General features: G+C 45.1%; 1 protein-coding gene across 5 annotated transcripts in view; it reads left to right on the top strand.

The window, feature by feature from the left end:
• Positions 1-16,176, top strand: part of cerkl (CERK like autophagy regulator) — a 252,536-nt gene that overhangs the window by 82,828 nt on the left and 153,532 nt on the right. For 4 of the 5 annotated variants that reach the window (XM_072477565.1, XM_072477558.1, XM_072477570.1 and 1 more), the window contains exon 2: positions 10,516-10,758. The exons of the other annotated variant lie outside the window; for it this stretch is intronic. In XM_072477565.1, the coding sequence (XP_072333666.1) occupies positions 10,516-10,758 (243 nt within the window). The remainder of the gene's footprint in view (positions 1-10,515; positions 10,759-16,176) is intronic. 5 annotated transcript variants of the gene reach the window in all.

The raw sequence follows: 16,176 nt of genomic DNA, 5'->3' as shown, positions 1-16,176 counted from the left end.
AAACATGGTTAAAGGATGGTCACGACTGGGAGTTAAATATCCGAGGGTATCAAACTTTTCGGAAGGACAGAGTGGATGGTAAGGGAGGTGGTGTAGTTCTGTTATTTAAGGATGACATCCGGGCAACAGTAAGGGATCGGTGCTATGGAGGATAAGGTTGAATCCATTTGGGTGGAAATCAGGAATAGTAAGGCGAAAAAGTCACTGATAGGAGTAATCTATAGGCCACCAAATAGTAACATTATGGTGGGGCAGGCAATAAACAAAGAAATAACTGATGCATGTAGAAATGGCACAGCAGTTATCATGGGGGATTTTAATCTACATGTCGATTGGTTTAACCAGGTCGGTCAAGGCAGCCTTGAGGAGCAGTTTATAGAATGTATCCGCGATAGTTTCCTAGAACAGTATGTAATGGAACCAAGAAGGGAACAAGCGGTCCTAGATCTGGTCCTGTGTAATGAGACAGGATTGATTCAGGATCTCTATGTTAGGGATCCTCTCGGAAGGAGCGATCACAATATGGTGGAATTTAAAATACAGATGGAGGGTGAGAAGGTAAAATCAAGCACTAGTGTTTTGTGCTTATACAAAGGAAATTACAATGGGATGAGAGAAGAACTAGCTAAGGTAGACTGGGAGCAAAGACTTTATGGTGAAACAGTTGAGGAACAGTGGAGAACCTTCCAAGTGATTTTTCACAGTGCTCAGCAAAGGTTTATGCCAACAAAAAGGAAGGATGGTAAAAAGAGGGAAAATCGACCGTGGATATCTAAGGAAATAAGGGAGAGTATCAAATTGAAGGAAAAAACATACAAAGTAGCAAAGATCAGTGGGAGACTAGAGGACTGGGAAATCTTTAGGGGGCAACAGAAAGCTACTAAAAATGCGATAAAGAAGAGTAAGATAGATTATGAGAGTAAACTTGCTCAGAATATAAAAACAGATAGTAAAAGTTTCTACAAATACATAAAACAAAAAAGAGTGGCTAAGGTAAATATTTGTCCTTTAGAGGATGAGAGGGGAGATTTAATAATGGGAGATGAGGAAATGGCTGAGGAACTGAACAGGTTTTTTGGGTCGGTCTTCACAGTGGAAGACACAAATAACATGACAGTGACTGATGGAAATGAGGCTATGACAGGTGAGGACCTTGAGAGGATTGTTATCACCAAGGAGGTAGTGATGGGCAAGCTAATGGGGCTAAAGGTAGACAAGTCTCCTGGACCTGATGGAATGCATCCCAGAGTGCTAAAAGAGATGGCTAGGGGAATTGCAAATGCACTCGTGATAATTTACCAAAATTCACTAGACTCTGGGGTGGTCCCGGCATATTGGAAATTAGCAAACGTGACACCACTATTTAAAAAAGGAGGTAGGCAGAAAGCGGGTAATTATAGGCCAGTGAGCTTAACTTCGGTAGTAGGGAAGATGCTGGAATCTATCATCATGGAAGAAATAGCGAAGCATCTGGATGGAAATTGTCCCATTGGGCAGACGCAGCATGGGTTCATAAAGGGCAGGTCGTGCCTAACTAATTTAGTGGAATTTTTTGAGGACATTTCCAGTGCGGTAGATAACAGGGAGCCAATGGATGTGGTATATCTGGATTTCCAAAAAGCCTTTGGCAAGGTGCCACACAAAAGATTGCTGCATAAGATAAAGATGTATGGCATTAAGGGGAATGTAGTAGCATGGATAGAGGATTGGTTAATTAATAGAAAGCAAAGAGTGGGGATTAATGGGTGTTTCTCTGGTTGGCAATCAATAGCTAGTGGTGTCCCTCAGGGATTAGTGTTGGGCCCACAATTGTTCACAATTTAGATGATTTGGAGCTGGGGACCAAGGGCAATGTGTCCAAGTTTGCAGACTACACTAAGATGAGTGGTAAAGCTAAAATTGCAGAGGATACTGGGAGTCTGCAGAGGGATTTGGATAGGCTAAGTGAATGGCCTAGGGTCTAGCAGATGGAATACAATGTTGACAAATGTGAGGTGATCCATTTTGGTAGGAATAAGAGCAAAAGGGATTATTATTTAAATAATAAAATGTTAAAACATGCTGCTGTGCAGAGAGACCTGGGTGTGCTAGTGCATGAGTCGCAAAAAGTTGGTTTACAGGTGCAACAGGTGATTAAGAAGGCAAATGGAATTTTGTCCTACATTGCTAGAGGGATGGAGTTTAAGACTAGGGAGGTTATGCTGCAATTGTATAAGGTGTTAGTGAATCCACACCTGGAGTATTGTGTTCAGTTTTGGTCTCCTTACTTGAGAAAGGACGTACTGACACTGGAGGGTGTGCAGAGGAGATTCACTAGGTTAATCCCAGAGCTGAAGGGGTTGGATTACGAGGAGAGGTTGAGTAGACTGGGACTGTACTCGTTGGAATTTAGAAGGATGAGGGGGGATCTTATAGAAAAATATAAAATTATGAAGGGAATAGATAGGATAGATGCGGGCAGGTTGTTTCCACTGGCGGGTGAAAGCAGAACTAGGGGGCATACCTCAAAATAAGGGGAAGTAGATTTAGGACTGAGTTTAGGAGGAACTTCTTCACCCAAAGGGTTGTAAATCTATGGAATTCCTTGCCCAGTGAAGCAGTAGAGGCTCCTTCATTAAATGTTTTTAAGATAAAGATAGATAGTTTTTTGAAGAATAAAGGGATTAAGGGTTATGGTGTTCGGGCCGGAAAGTGGAGCTGAGTCCACAAAAGATCAGCCATTATCTCATTGAATGGTGGCGCAGGCTCGAGAGGCCAGATGGCCTACTCCTGCTCCTAGTTCTTATGTTCTTTTACCCTTCCAACCTTTAGTGTCTTGTAGGGCGATTGCCAGGGGTTCAATTGCCAGGGCGAACAGGAACGGGGACAGCGGGCATGCCTGTCTGGTGCCTCTGTGCAACTGAAAGTATTCAGAGCTGGTGGTGTTCATCTGAACGCTCACCTTGGGGGTGTGGTACAGGAGTTTCACCAATGAGGTGAACTCCGTCCCCAGCCCAAACCGCTCCAATACCTCGATGAGGTGCTTCCACTCGACTCTGTCGAAGGCCTTTTCTGCGTCCAGGGAGATGATCATCTCTGGTGTTCTGTACCCCGATGGGGTCAGTATCACATTGAGCAGCTGTCTGATGTTCGCAGTTAGCTGTCTACCCTTGACAATGCTTGTCTGGTCCTCTGCGACCACCTCTGGTACGCAGTTCACCAGTCTCTTGACCAGGACCTTCAAGGGTATTTTTGCATCTACATTAAGCAGCGAAATGGGTCTATATGATCCGCATTCTGTCGGGTCTTTGTTTTATTTGGGTATCAACGATAGAGTGGCCTGTTGGCGTTGGGGGCAGGGTGTCCCTCGCTAGCGAATCTGTGAACATCTCCTGTAGGTGCGGAGCAAGAACCGGTGCAAATTGTTTGTCGAAGTCCGCTGGGAACACGTCCTGTCCCGACGCCTTCCCCGCCTGCATGCAGTTGATGCTCTCCATGACCTCTCCCAGTCCTTTGGTGCTTCCAGCTCCCTCTGTCTGTCGTTCCCCATGACTGGCATGTCCAGTCCATCAAGGAACCCTTTCATCCCTGAGGCCCCGTTGGAGGGTTCGGAGGTGTACTGTCCCTGGTAGAAGGCCTAAATGCTTTGTTGACCTTTTTTGGTTTGGCTACCAGTCCGCCTCTGCTGTCCTTTACGTGGGCGATTTCCCTCCTGGCTGTCTGCTTTCTCAGCTGGTGAGCCAGTAGGCGGCTAGCCTTCTCTCCGTATTCATAAAATGTCCCCCGCGTCTGGCGGAGTTGGTGTATTCCTTTCCTGGTGGATAGCAGGTTAAAGTCTATTTGTAGCTTTTTCCTCTCCGCTAGAAGCTCTACGGTCGGGGCCTCGGAGTATCTTCTGTCAACCACCAGGATGGAGTCGATCAGTTGCTGCCTAGCTGCCCTCTCTTCCCTGTTTCTACGAGCCTTGTAGGCTATAATCTCTCCCCCAAATACCGCCTTTAGTGCCTCTCAGAACGTTGAAGATGAGATTTCCCCCTTCTGGTTGTTAGTAATGTGGCCTATGGCCTGTGATGTTTTCTGGCAAAAGACCTTGTCGGCCAAGAGGTGCGTGTCCAACCTCCATGCGGAGTGTTGGGCATGGCCGATCTCCAACCTCACATCCATGTAATGTGGAGCGTGATCAGACATGACTATCGCGGGGTATTCTGCTCTGACTATTTCTGGAAGCAACGATTTCCCCACTGCAAAGAAGTCGATTCGGGTATATACCTTGTGTACTGGTGGGAAGAATGAGAATTCCCTCTCACCTGGGTGCAGGAACCATCATGGGTCCACTGCCCCCATCTGCTCCATGAACGTTCCCAGTTCGCAGCCATGCCTGTCCTTTTCCCTGTTCGGGGGTTTGATCGGTCCATCATTCGGTCCTGTACGTAGTTAAAGCCCCATCCCATGATCAGTCGGCGTGTGTCAATGCCGGGATTTCCGCCATGGTCTTATTTATGAAATTGTGTCGTCCCAGTTGGGAGAACACACGTTTACCAGGACTAGCGGTGCCCTGTCCAGGACACCGCTGACCATGACGTACCGTAGCCCTTGGTCTGTAGTTGTCTTTTTCGCCATGAACACTGTCCTCTTGCTTATCAAAATAGAACCCCCCCCCCCCCCCCCCCCCACCCCACCCCCAGCCCTCATGCCGCAGTATGAATGGTAGGTCTTTCTCACCCAGCCCTTCCTTACCCACAGTCAGTCCTTCTCATTCAGGTGCGTCTTTTGGAGGAAGAGCTACCATAAAGAATTTGATGAGTTTCATTATGCATGTTGCTTTGCCTGCCTATCTTAATTTAAAATGTCTTTTTATTTAATATTATACATCTTTAAAAGATCTTAGCATAATCATTTATCAGCCTGAAGAGCTGTTCTTGTGGATAACATGGTTTTGATGTGGTCATCCTGCAGCTTAGGGCGATGCAAGTAGAGAGAGAGTAGGTGAATCCACAGACAGCAAAGGAGGACCAAGCTTGCAATGCAGGAGCCTCTTGAGTGTATCTTGCTGATATTCAGATCTTTATAGTGGTGAGAATGATGGTTCATCTGGGGAATGTAGCCAAATTCTTTAAGGTGCAACAAATCATGTAGAAATTACTTATGATATTGTTTATTTGAACTTTAAAGAGGCTGGCTGCCACATTTGCCTAAAAATGACAACACATTAGAAGTAATTTACTGGGTGTTAAGCACGTCAAGTTTCATGTTAATATAAAAATGCTGCAGAAATACATGGCAAATCCACAGCACCGTGGATGGCTCATTTGTGCTTGGAGGGGCAGGAGGAAGATTGTGTTATGAACCAGAAGATGGTAATTGCTGCTTCAACATAATTTCAAAGAAAAAATTAGACTAAGTATCACAACTTTTCTTTTTGTAATTTGATGATGAGAAGATAGGTTTACTGAATTCAGAAGCCACAAATTCCAGTAACACTTTTGGGATTTTAAAAAACTAAACTAAAGCAATCATTAACAAAAGCAAAGAAAACTTAAAAGACACAAGATTATGGATACAATTTACTGGCCTCGGCACGCACGACTTGGTGACACGATGAGGCTGTTCAATTTCATGGGAGGCCTCTCAAGATTCACGGCACTTGTGACGTCTTGCGAGATTCATCAGAACCCAGCGAGACATTGCAATCTGGATCTTGCCCAGTGTCAGATATACATATTTAAATGTGATATTGGGCTGATTTAAGTCTGGCTGGACCAGTCGCCATTTAACACTGGTGCACACAAATGTGGACCTTGCGGGGTCTCCCAGACCATTGGAGATCCCTGGATGGCCAGGGACAGGGCAGGGTGGCATCCTGACTCTCCCTCTGGACCCAGGCACCTTGGCACTGACCAGGTACCTGGGTGGCACTGCCAGACTGGCAGTGGCACTTCCAGGTTGCCTGGGTGGCAGTGCCATGCTGGCATTTGGGAACCCTGGCACTGCCACCCAGGCAACCTGGAAGTGCCCCTGCCAGTCTTGGCCTTAGGGGGGGCCATACCCATGAAGGGTGGGGGGGAGGGGTGAAGAGCGGGTATGAAGGGCCACATAAAGGTTGGGGGGGGGTGATGGGTAGAGGGCCTGAAAGGGGGAGGCGTGGAGACCTGAAAAGGATGAGATGGGGCCTCAACGACCCCATAGTGTGGTGTCCTCACTTGGGGAGGTGGGGGGTAATGCCCATGTGTGCAGGGAGTGACATTGCTCATGGGTGGTGGTATGGGGCACCCTCAAGCTCACGAAGAGATCCGGGCATCCTTTTAAAATGGCGGCTCGATCTCTTGAGAAGCCGGACTCGCTGATGAGTTCAGCTCCCAGTGTTGTAAAAATGTTTGTTTGTGGGCTTGACTGCGGAGAAACTGCCCAAGGCCCGAGAAAATTACTAATTGTGTGCGATTGTACGGTCTCGTTGCTCCCGACCCGGGACACGACGAGGCCATTAAATCTCATAAGAGGCCTCTCGCGAGATTTACAATTCTCGGACACCTCTCCAGATCTAATGAGATCTTGAGATACGTCGCCATCTGGATCTTGCCCTCAGTGGGCAGCATCCAGATTTGCACATTAAAGTGAGCTGTTGGGACCAGGTGTAACATCACGTTGGGGAAGTCTCCCAGGTCATCAGCCCTGGGTGGTCGGGCTCTGGGCAGAGTGGTACCCTGGCACTCCCACTACCACCCGGGCACCTTGGCACTGCCACTTGGGTACCCTGGCACTGCCTGGATGTCCAGGTGGCACTGCCCAGCTGGCAAGGCCACTACCAGAGTGTCATGCTGGCAGTGCAAAGGTGCCTGGGTGGTAGGTTGCCCATGTCGGTGATCAGGCAAGGAGGGGCCCTGCCCTTATGAGGTAGGATGAGGGGGCTGGAGGAATCCCTAACAAGTAAGTTGGGGCGTTGGGGGGGAGGGGTGGGGGATCTAGAGGCTGTGATGGGATTGAGAGCTCTTCAGTGCAGGAAATTAAGATAAGTGCGGGCTCAGTGGGGTGTTCCTTGCCAACGCCAGAAAAGAAAGAATTCTGTTTATTAGCAGAGTCGTTCTCAGTGCTGCAGGTTCCAAGGAACACCCCGCTAAACGCGCCCATAATTTTCCCTGTTAAATCGCACCCTTAAGTGTGGTTGAATAGCGGTGTGGATCACTCTCAAAAAGGGAGAAACACCCTGCCAAACACACCCAAAATTACACTTAGAAATGTTTTGGTTGAATCGCGCTCAACATTTACACAGTTAAAATTAGTCTTCCAGAACATTCCCCCAAAAGGACTTCCTACTTTGTTAGACTCTCAAGTTTCTCTTAAGATAACAATCTTTTGTGTTTAACTACGAAAATCCAGTAATATTATCACAAGGCAACCCACTGCTATTGTGGGAAAGGTATGTCACAGGGCTGCTCAACTCCTCCTACTCTGCTCGGGAAATTCCAGAAACCTCAAAACAAAATCATGCTTTCTGCAAGCTGGCACTTTTCTGGGTTGAACTGTAAAGCTGCCTCACTTTGCCTCTTCACAGCTCTTTTCACAGAATAGAGCAGAACCCCTAGAGATCTCACATAACCACTCCCCAAACACAGCTCCTACCACTGCTTAAGTATTCCCTTGCCCCTGTCGTGTTTGAGTTCATTATTCTTAACCTATCGTGTTTGAGTTCATTATTCTTAACCTATCTTTGAAACTTGGCTTTCCCAGTGTATAAAATCTTTCATGTTCCCCCATTGCTCCACTTCCATGTCAAGTACAATTTGAAAACCCTTGTCTCATTTATTTACAACCTTTTCCAAGTTGTTTGCTCCCTATTGAAATTTAGCAGCTAAAAATCCAAATCCTCACTAATCTCCTAATGCAAATTTATACCCACAGCTTATTTACTTACAGAAAATTCAACTTGTCTATATTTACTTAATGTACATGCCATTCACACTTCTTTGATGTCCTAAATCTTGGAGACATTCAGACATCTTAATTAAATTATGTTCACAGAGATGCACAAGCTTACTTCACTAAATAACACAATATATTCCAAAAATATGAAACATAATAGGCTTGCTTCAACCAAATGGGATAGAAGTCCCAAAGTGAGCACGCTAAGCCACGTGTTTCCTGGCGCACGCAGTGCTCAGAAACACATGGCTATGCAACACGACCCGCGTTGTACCAGAGCCTCGGCCTCAACAGGGAATGCGTAGCCAAGGCCGCACATAGCCCCGTTTTGTACACTGGGGCGATCCAGCAAGTGGAGCTTCCAGTGTAGTGAGAGATCGGGCACCATTTTTGAATGACGTCCCAATCTTCGAGGCCCCCGAAGTGGGATCAATGGAGCGAGAGATCGGGACACCATTTTTGAATGGCGCCCCAATCTTCGAGGCCCCCAAAGTGGGATCAATGGAGTCCGGGAGGGCCCCAGGTCGAGACGGATTCCCGGCAGAGTTAAACAAAAAGTTTGGCATTAAGTTGGGACCCTTGCTAGTAGAGATGTATAATGAGCCGGTCGGTAGGGTAAGCTGTAGCCCACTTCCCAGGCTTCAATTTCGCACATTTTTTAAAAGAACAAGGATCCAGAGGTATAGGCTCGTTCCGCCCGATATTGTTACTAAATGTGGATACAAAGCTGTTGGTGAAGGTGCTGGCAACGCCTATAGAGGACTGTGTGCCGGGGCTGATAGGGAAGGACCAAAGAGGGTTCGTGAAAGGTCAGCAGCTGTCGGTGAATATTAGAAGGCAAGTAATCTTTTTTGTTAATTCTGCCCACAAATTGTTATAGAATCAGAAATCCCATTTTAACTTTGAAGTCAGTTCATTTCGATTCTGAAAATACTTTCCTTCCGATCGTGATTCTTTTCGATAAAGGCAAGGCCAATGTCCTACCACTCTTCTGCTTGGCTACAGAATGATCTGGGTTAACATCACCACCTCGTTCTTGTGATTGGATGCGGAGAAAGCGTTTGACCGGGCTGATTGGGCATATTTGTTTGAGGTGTTGGGACTAGTTGGGTTGGGGTTTGTAGATTGGGTTAAGTTGCTGTATAGGGCTTCCACGGCGAGTGCTCAATGTGGGACAATGTGAGCTCCGGCTATTTTGGTCTGCATCAGGGAACAAGATAGGGGTGTTCACTGTCTCTGTTGCTTTTCACTTTGATGATTGAGCCTCTGGCAATGGCACTTGGAGCCTCGGTGGGAGAGGTGGAGTGGAGGGGTATCGTGAGGGGAAGTTGGAGCACTGCTATATGCAGATAACCTTTTGCTGTCTATTAAGAATCCGGTGGAGAGCATTGATAGGATCACAGGGATATTGAGGGAGTTTGGCTTGTTTTCAGGATACAAACTCAACATGGGAAAGAGCGAGGTGTTCCTGTTCCTGACTTCAGTTTAGCTAGGGCTCCTGATGCCACGCTCGGTCAAATACTGTCTTGATGTCAAGGGCTGTCACTCTCACCTCACTTCTGGAGTGCAGCTTTTTTATCCATGTTTGAAGAAAGGCTGTAATCAAGGCTGTGTCCAACAGTAATTGCATCTCAAAGGTAATTCATTGTTTGTGAACTGCTTTGAGACATCTAGGGAACATGAGTTGCTTTACAAATGAAAGTTCTTGCCTCCTGGGAAAACATAGCTGAAGGTAATAATAGTCACAGAAATTAAAACAAAATCAATGAAATATTATAGAATTGTTTCTAAAATGCTCATGAAAGGTTTAACATACAAATTTGTAACATCTACCACGTGAAAAAGAGCAGCAAAATGGGATTAGGTGGTTCACTTGTGAAGTAAGCACCAACACGAGGACAGTGGGATGAATAGCTACTTGATGTGCTGAAATATTTTTGATTTTGTATATTTACTGGCATAGTGTAGCAATATACAAAAAGGTGTACATAGTCTATGCTATCACTTCTGTAACCTGTTACAATTTAAGAATTAAATATGGTTATATAAAATATACATGATATAATATGATTACATAATTCATCCAAAAAACAGCATATTATTTCAGTTATGCACCCGGCCTCCTTCTGCTTTACCCTTGTCTGAACACCCTGCTTCTTCCTTCCCCACATCTGTTTAAACATGTGAATGTTATAGCAGCCTTTGCTCAATCTCGATAATCACTATAAATGCTGACTGCAATCTTGCTGTTTGATCTGGGCTTTAATAAAGGCAAAAGTTATAAACTGAATAAATCCATAAAGCAACCCACATGAAATGCATACAGAGAGCATGAGATAAAGAAAAGAGACAAGAGAATAGTGACTTCGGAAAGAGGGGAGAACAAAAGTGAAATATACAGAAGGACTCGGTGATAATAGTGGGTGAATGTGTGAGGAGCAGTGAGAGTTAAAGTAGAGGAATTGAACGCAAAGGGAGACAGATCGAATAACAATGTGAAACCAGTAAGGAAGACAGTTTTGTGACCAGTGCAATGTAACGTGAAATACTATAAATAGTGATTTACTGATCTCTAAATGGCAAAATGTATTCATAAGGTGATGCTATATTTTGATACAGATGACGATAAAATGATTTCTCAACATAAGATGGTATCTGTGGACATGAAAGAAGTGTTTGCTGTAAAGATGAAACGTCGACGATCTGCAGGACAACAAAGAGGAGGAACTCTGTTAGGAATCACCATCTTTGTGTGTATTAAAAAGGGACAAAATAAGCTCAAAGATCGTGCTATTCACCTAAGCAATTTAAGTGAAGACTACTGTAACATCTGGTTTAAATATTTGAAAGATATTCTGAATGGTAAGTAACAATACTTGGTATGACAAAGATATATGTCAGTCTGTGTTATGTCAGTTAGTTTGATATGATGCCCAGTTACGTAGTGAACTGTCCAGTTTTAGAAAATGTGACAAAATCAAAGCTATTGAATATTTTACTCACTCATCACTTAAGCTGAGGAGAACTATAGTGGTTATCTGAACATGTTTCATTCTCGCTGTTCATTTGGTATAATATCAGGAAAACTAATTATCAAACCAAGACATATTTTCTAAATTATATCCTATTTAATGATCCAAAACCCTACAGTAATTATTCAAAATGCTAATGTGTTTTTATATTCTAAATTCAGTCTGAACCACCCACAACATTAGTTCACCAGTTTGCACTCTTGTGGATTAGGAGTCACTATGCAGTGTGACTAGGGGATATTACGAAATTGGATCAGGGATGTAGTGGGCAACTTAGGGGTTAACAGACTGAGCGTAAAACTGAGTCAGAGGTATGCCTACATCTGGCCTGAGTTACATTGTCCCATTCAGATTTAAACCGGTTAATGGGAATAAACAGGTTATCCCTGTTCACCCAGGGTGATTCACTCAAGATCCATTGTCCTCCGGAATGCTCTTGTCTGACCAGCGATTAGCCCATTATGGAATTTGATGGCCTCTTTTGTCCATGGAGGTTAGTTGCATTTTCATAGCGTGACTCTTTTTTGTGTAAATGGGAGTGGGTAATCAAAATTCCAGATAGGGATCATGAGTTCAAGTCTGAACACATCTGGACAGAACTATCTTTGAGGGTCTGGTGGAGCTCAAGAGATAAAAGAATCTTGTTCGAACAGGTGGGGGGGAGAAGGATTTGGAGAACGATCGGGAGAGACCATGACAAAGCTGCCACAAGGTCAGGCTTCCGGACAGGGTCTGAAGGAGCCTCACTAACAGCAGGAAAATATTCTGTAATGCAAGTATAATTTTTGCCTGCCTGAGTGAGTGTTCATTTTATGTGCAGTTTAATGGAAAAACGTGTGTTGGGGTTAAGAGATACAGGTAAGCTGTTCTTGTTAGGTTTGAAATTTTAAAGTTCAAATATTGTTTTTTTGTTATAAAAAAGTTTTGTTTGTAAAAATAACCACAACCTATTTCTCATGCAATCACTCCTCGAGCAAATCGGTCTTTCCGCACAATCTTAAAAATAAAATAGCTATGGAGAATGAAAGTTCTGGCCCAAAAGTTATAATTCTAAATTGGGGCAAGACCAAGTTTGAAGATATTAGGTGGGAACTTTCAAAAGTTGATTGGGGGAGCCTGTTTACAGGCAAGGGGACAGTTGGAAGTGGGAGTCTTTCAAAAGGGTGTTAAATAGAGTTCAGGATGAGCACACATTCCTCTTAGAGTGAAGGGTAAGGCCGGTAGAAGTAGGGAACCCTGGATGACTCGGGATATTGAGGATATTGGTCAAAAGGAAGAAGGAGGCATATGACATATATAGGCAGCTGGGATCAAGTGGATCCTTTGAAGAGTATAGGGCTTGTTGGAATAGAGTTAAGAGAGAAATCAGGAAGGCAAAAAGGGGACATAAGAACATAAGAACTAGGAGCAGGAGTAGGCCATCTGGCCCCTCGAGCCTGCTCCACCATTCAATGAGATCATGGCTGATCTTTTGTGGACTCAGCTCCACTTTCCGGCCCGAACACCATAACCCTTAATCCCTTTATTCTTCAAAAAACTATCTATCTTTATCTTAAAAACATTTAATGAAGGAGCCTCTACTGCTTCACTAGGCAAGGAATTCCATAGATTCACAACCCTTTAGGTGAAGAAGCACCTCCTAAACTCAGTCCTAAATCTACTTCCCCTTATTTTGAGGCTATGCCCCCTAGTTCTGCTTTCACCCGCCAGTGGAAACAACCTGCCCGCATCTATCCTATCTATTCCCTCCATAATCTTATGTTTCTATAAGATCCCCCCTCATCCTTCTAAATTCCAACGAGTACAGTCCCAGTCTACTCAACCTCTCCTCGTAATCCAACCTCTTCAGCTCTGGGATTAACCTAGTGAATCTCCTATGCACACCCTCCAGTGCCAGTACGTCCTTTCTCAAGTAAGGAGACCAAAACTGAACACAATACTCCAGGTGTGGCCTCACTAACACCTTATACAATTGCAGCAGAACCTCCCTAGTCTTAAACTCCATCCCTCTAGCAATGAAGGACAAAATTCCATTTGCCTTCTTAATCACCTGTTGCACCTGAAAACCAACTTTCTGCGACTCATGCACTAGCACACCCAGGTCTCTCTGCACAGCAGCATGTTTCAATATTTTATCATTGAAATAATAATCCCTTTTGCTGTTATTCCTACCAAAATGGATAACCTCACATTTGTCAACATTGTATTCCATCTGCCAGACCCTAGCACATTCACTTAGCCTATCCAAATCCCTCTGCAGACTTCCAGTATCCTCTGCACATTTTGCTTTACTACTTATCTTAGTGTCGTCTGCAAACTTGGACACATTGCCCTTGGTCCCCAACTCCAAATCATCTATGTAAATTGTGAACAGTTGTGGGCCCAACACTGATCCCTGAGGGATACCACTAGCTACTGATTGCCAACCAGAGAAACACCCATTAATCCCCACTCTTTGCTTTCTATTAATTAACCAATCCTCTATCCATGCTACTACTTTCCCCTTAATGCCATGCATCTTTATCTTATGCAACAACCTTTTGTGTGGCACCTTGTCAAAGGCTTTCTGGAAATCCAGATATACCACATCCATTGGCTCCCCGTTATCTACCGCACTGTTAATGTCCTCAAAAAATTCCACTAAATTAGTTAGGCATGACCTGCCCTTTATGAACCCATGCTGCGTCTGTCCAATGGGACAATTTCCATCCAGATGCCTCGCTATTTCTTCCTTGATGATAGATTCCAGCATCTTCCCTACTACCGAAGTTAAGCTCACTGGCCTATAATTACCCGCTTTCTGCCTACCTCCTTTTTTAAACAGTGGTGTCACGTTTGCTAATTTCCAATCCGCCGGGACCACCCCAGAGTCTAGTGAATTTTGGTAAATTATTACTAGTGCATTTGCAATTTCCCTAGCCATCTCTTTTAGCACTCTGGGATGCATTCCATCCGGTCCAGGAGACTTGTCTACCTTTAGCCCCATTAGCTTGCCCATCACTACCTCCTTGGTGATATCAATCCTCTCAAGGTCCTCACCTGTCATAGCCTTATTTCCATCAGTCACTGGCATGTTATTTGTGTCTTCCACTGTGAAGACCGACCCAAAAAACCTGTTCAGTTCCTCCATAAGATTGTCTTGGCAGATAAGGAAAGGAAAATCCAAAGACCTTTTACAGATAGTCATAAATCCTATCCTTCAGGACCTTTTCCATTAACTTGCCGACCACCGAAGTAAGACTAACCGGCCTATAATTACCAGGGTCATTCCTATTCCCTTTCCTGAACAGAGGAACAGCATTCGACACTCTCCAGTCCTCTGCACTAACCCCGTGGACAGTGAGGACCCAAAGATCAAAGCCAAAGGTTCTGCAATCTCATCCCTTGCCTCCCAAAGAATACTTGGATATATCCCATCTGGCCCAGGGGACATGTCAACTCTAAGGTTTTTCAAAATTGCTAATACATCCTTCCTCAGAACATCTACCTCCTCCAGCCTACCCGCCTGTATCACACTCTCATCCTCAAAAACATGGCTCCTCTCCTTGGTGAACACTGAAGAAAAGTATTCATTCAACGCCTCTCCTATTTCTTCTGACCATGCACAAGTTCCCACTACTGTCCATGACCGGCCCTAACCTCACCCTGGTCATACTTTTATTTCTCACATAAGAGTAACAAGCCTTGGGGTTTTCCTTGATCCGACCCGCCAAGGACTTCTCATGCCCCCTCCTAGCTCTCCTAAGCCCTTTTCTTAGCTCATTCTTTGCTACCTTGTAACCCTCAAGCGACCCAACTGAACCTTGTTTTCTCATCCTTACATACGCTTCCTTTTTCCTCTTGACAAGACATTCAACCTCTTTTGTGAACCATGGTTCCCTCACACGGCCATTTCCTCCCTGCCTGACAGGGACATACCTATCAAGGACACGCAGTATTTGTTCCTTGAACAAGCTCCACTTTTCATTTGTGCCTTTCCTCTGTTCCCATCTTATGCTCCCTAATTCTTGCCTAATCGCATCAGAATTAACCCTCCCCCAATTATAAATCTTGCCCTGCCGTATGGCCCTATCCCTCTCCATTGCAATAGTGAAAGACACCGAATTGTGGTCACTATCTCCAAAGTGCTCTCCCACAAACAAATCTAACACTTGACCCGGTTCATTACCCTGTACCAAATCCAATCTGGCCCCCACTCTTGTCGGCCTATCCACATATTGTGTCAGGAAACCCTCCACACACTGAGGAAAACTGCCCCATCCGAACTGTTCGACTTATAGAGGTTCCAATCAATATTTGGAAAGTTAAAGTCACCCATGACAACTACCCTGAGACCTCCACCCCTATCCATAATCTGTTTTGCAATTTCTTCCTCCACATCTCTATTACTATTTGGGGGCCTACAGAAAACTCCTAACAGCGTGACCGCTCCTTTCCTATTTCTAACTTCGGCCCATATTACCTCAGTAGGCAGATCCCCTTTGAACCGCCTTTCTGCAGCCGTTAAACTATCCTTGATTAACAATGCTACTCCTCCACCTCTTTTACCACCTTCCCTACTCTTACTGAAACATCTATACCCCGGAACTTCCAACAACCATTCCTGTCCTTGTTCTAACCATGTCTCCATAATGGCCACAGCATCGTAGTCCCAAGTACCAATCCACGCTCCAAGTTCACCTACCTTATTCCGGATGCTCCTTGCATTGAAGTAGACACACTTCAACCCACCTTTCTGTGTGCCGGTACACTCCTGCACCTTGCTACCCTCCTCAGTACCTCACTACTCTCAACACTGGCTTCTGGACTACAGCTCGTTTTCCCATCCCCCTGACAAATTAGTTTAACCCCCCCGAAGAGCCCTAGCAAATTTCCCTCCCAGGATATTGGTGCCCGTCTGGTTCAGGTGCAAACCGTCCTGTCTGGACAGGCCCCACCTTCCCCAGAATGTGCTCCAATTATCCACGTAACTGAAACCCTCCCTCCTACACCATCCCTGCAGCCATGTGTTTATCTGCACTCTCTCCCGTTCCTCATCTCGCTAGCACGTGGCACCGGCAACAACCCAGAGATGACAACATGGTTTATCCTGGCTCTCAGCTTCCACCCTAGCTCCCTAAATTCCTGTTTTAAATCCCGTCCCTTCTCTTACCTATGTCATTGGTACCGATGTGTACCACAACTTGTGACTGTTCCCCCTTCCCCTTAAGGATTCTGAAAACACAGTCCGAGATGTCACGGGCCCTGG

This window comes from Scyliorhinus torazame, chromosome 2 (genome assembly GCF_047496885.1).
Source record: "Scyliorhinus torazame isolate Kashiwa2021f chromosome 2, sScyTor2.1, whole genome shotgun sequence".
Lineage (NCBI taxonomy): Eukaryota > Metazoa > Chordata > Chondrichthyes > Carcharhiniformes > Scyliorhinidae > Scyliorhinus > Scyliorhinus torazame.
Note: the sequence above shows the minus strand (reverse complement) of the source record. Positions and strands in the feature narration are given on the sequence as shown.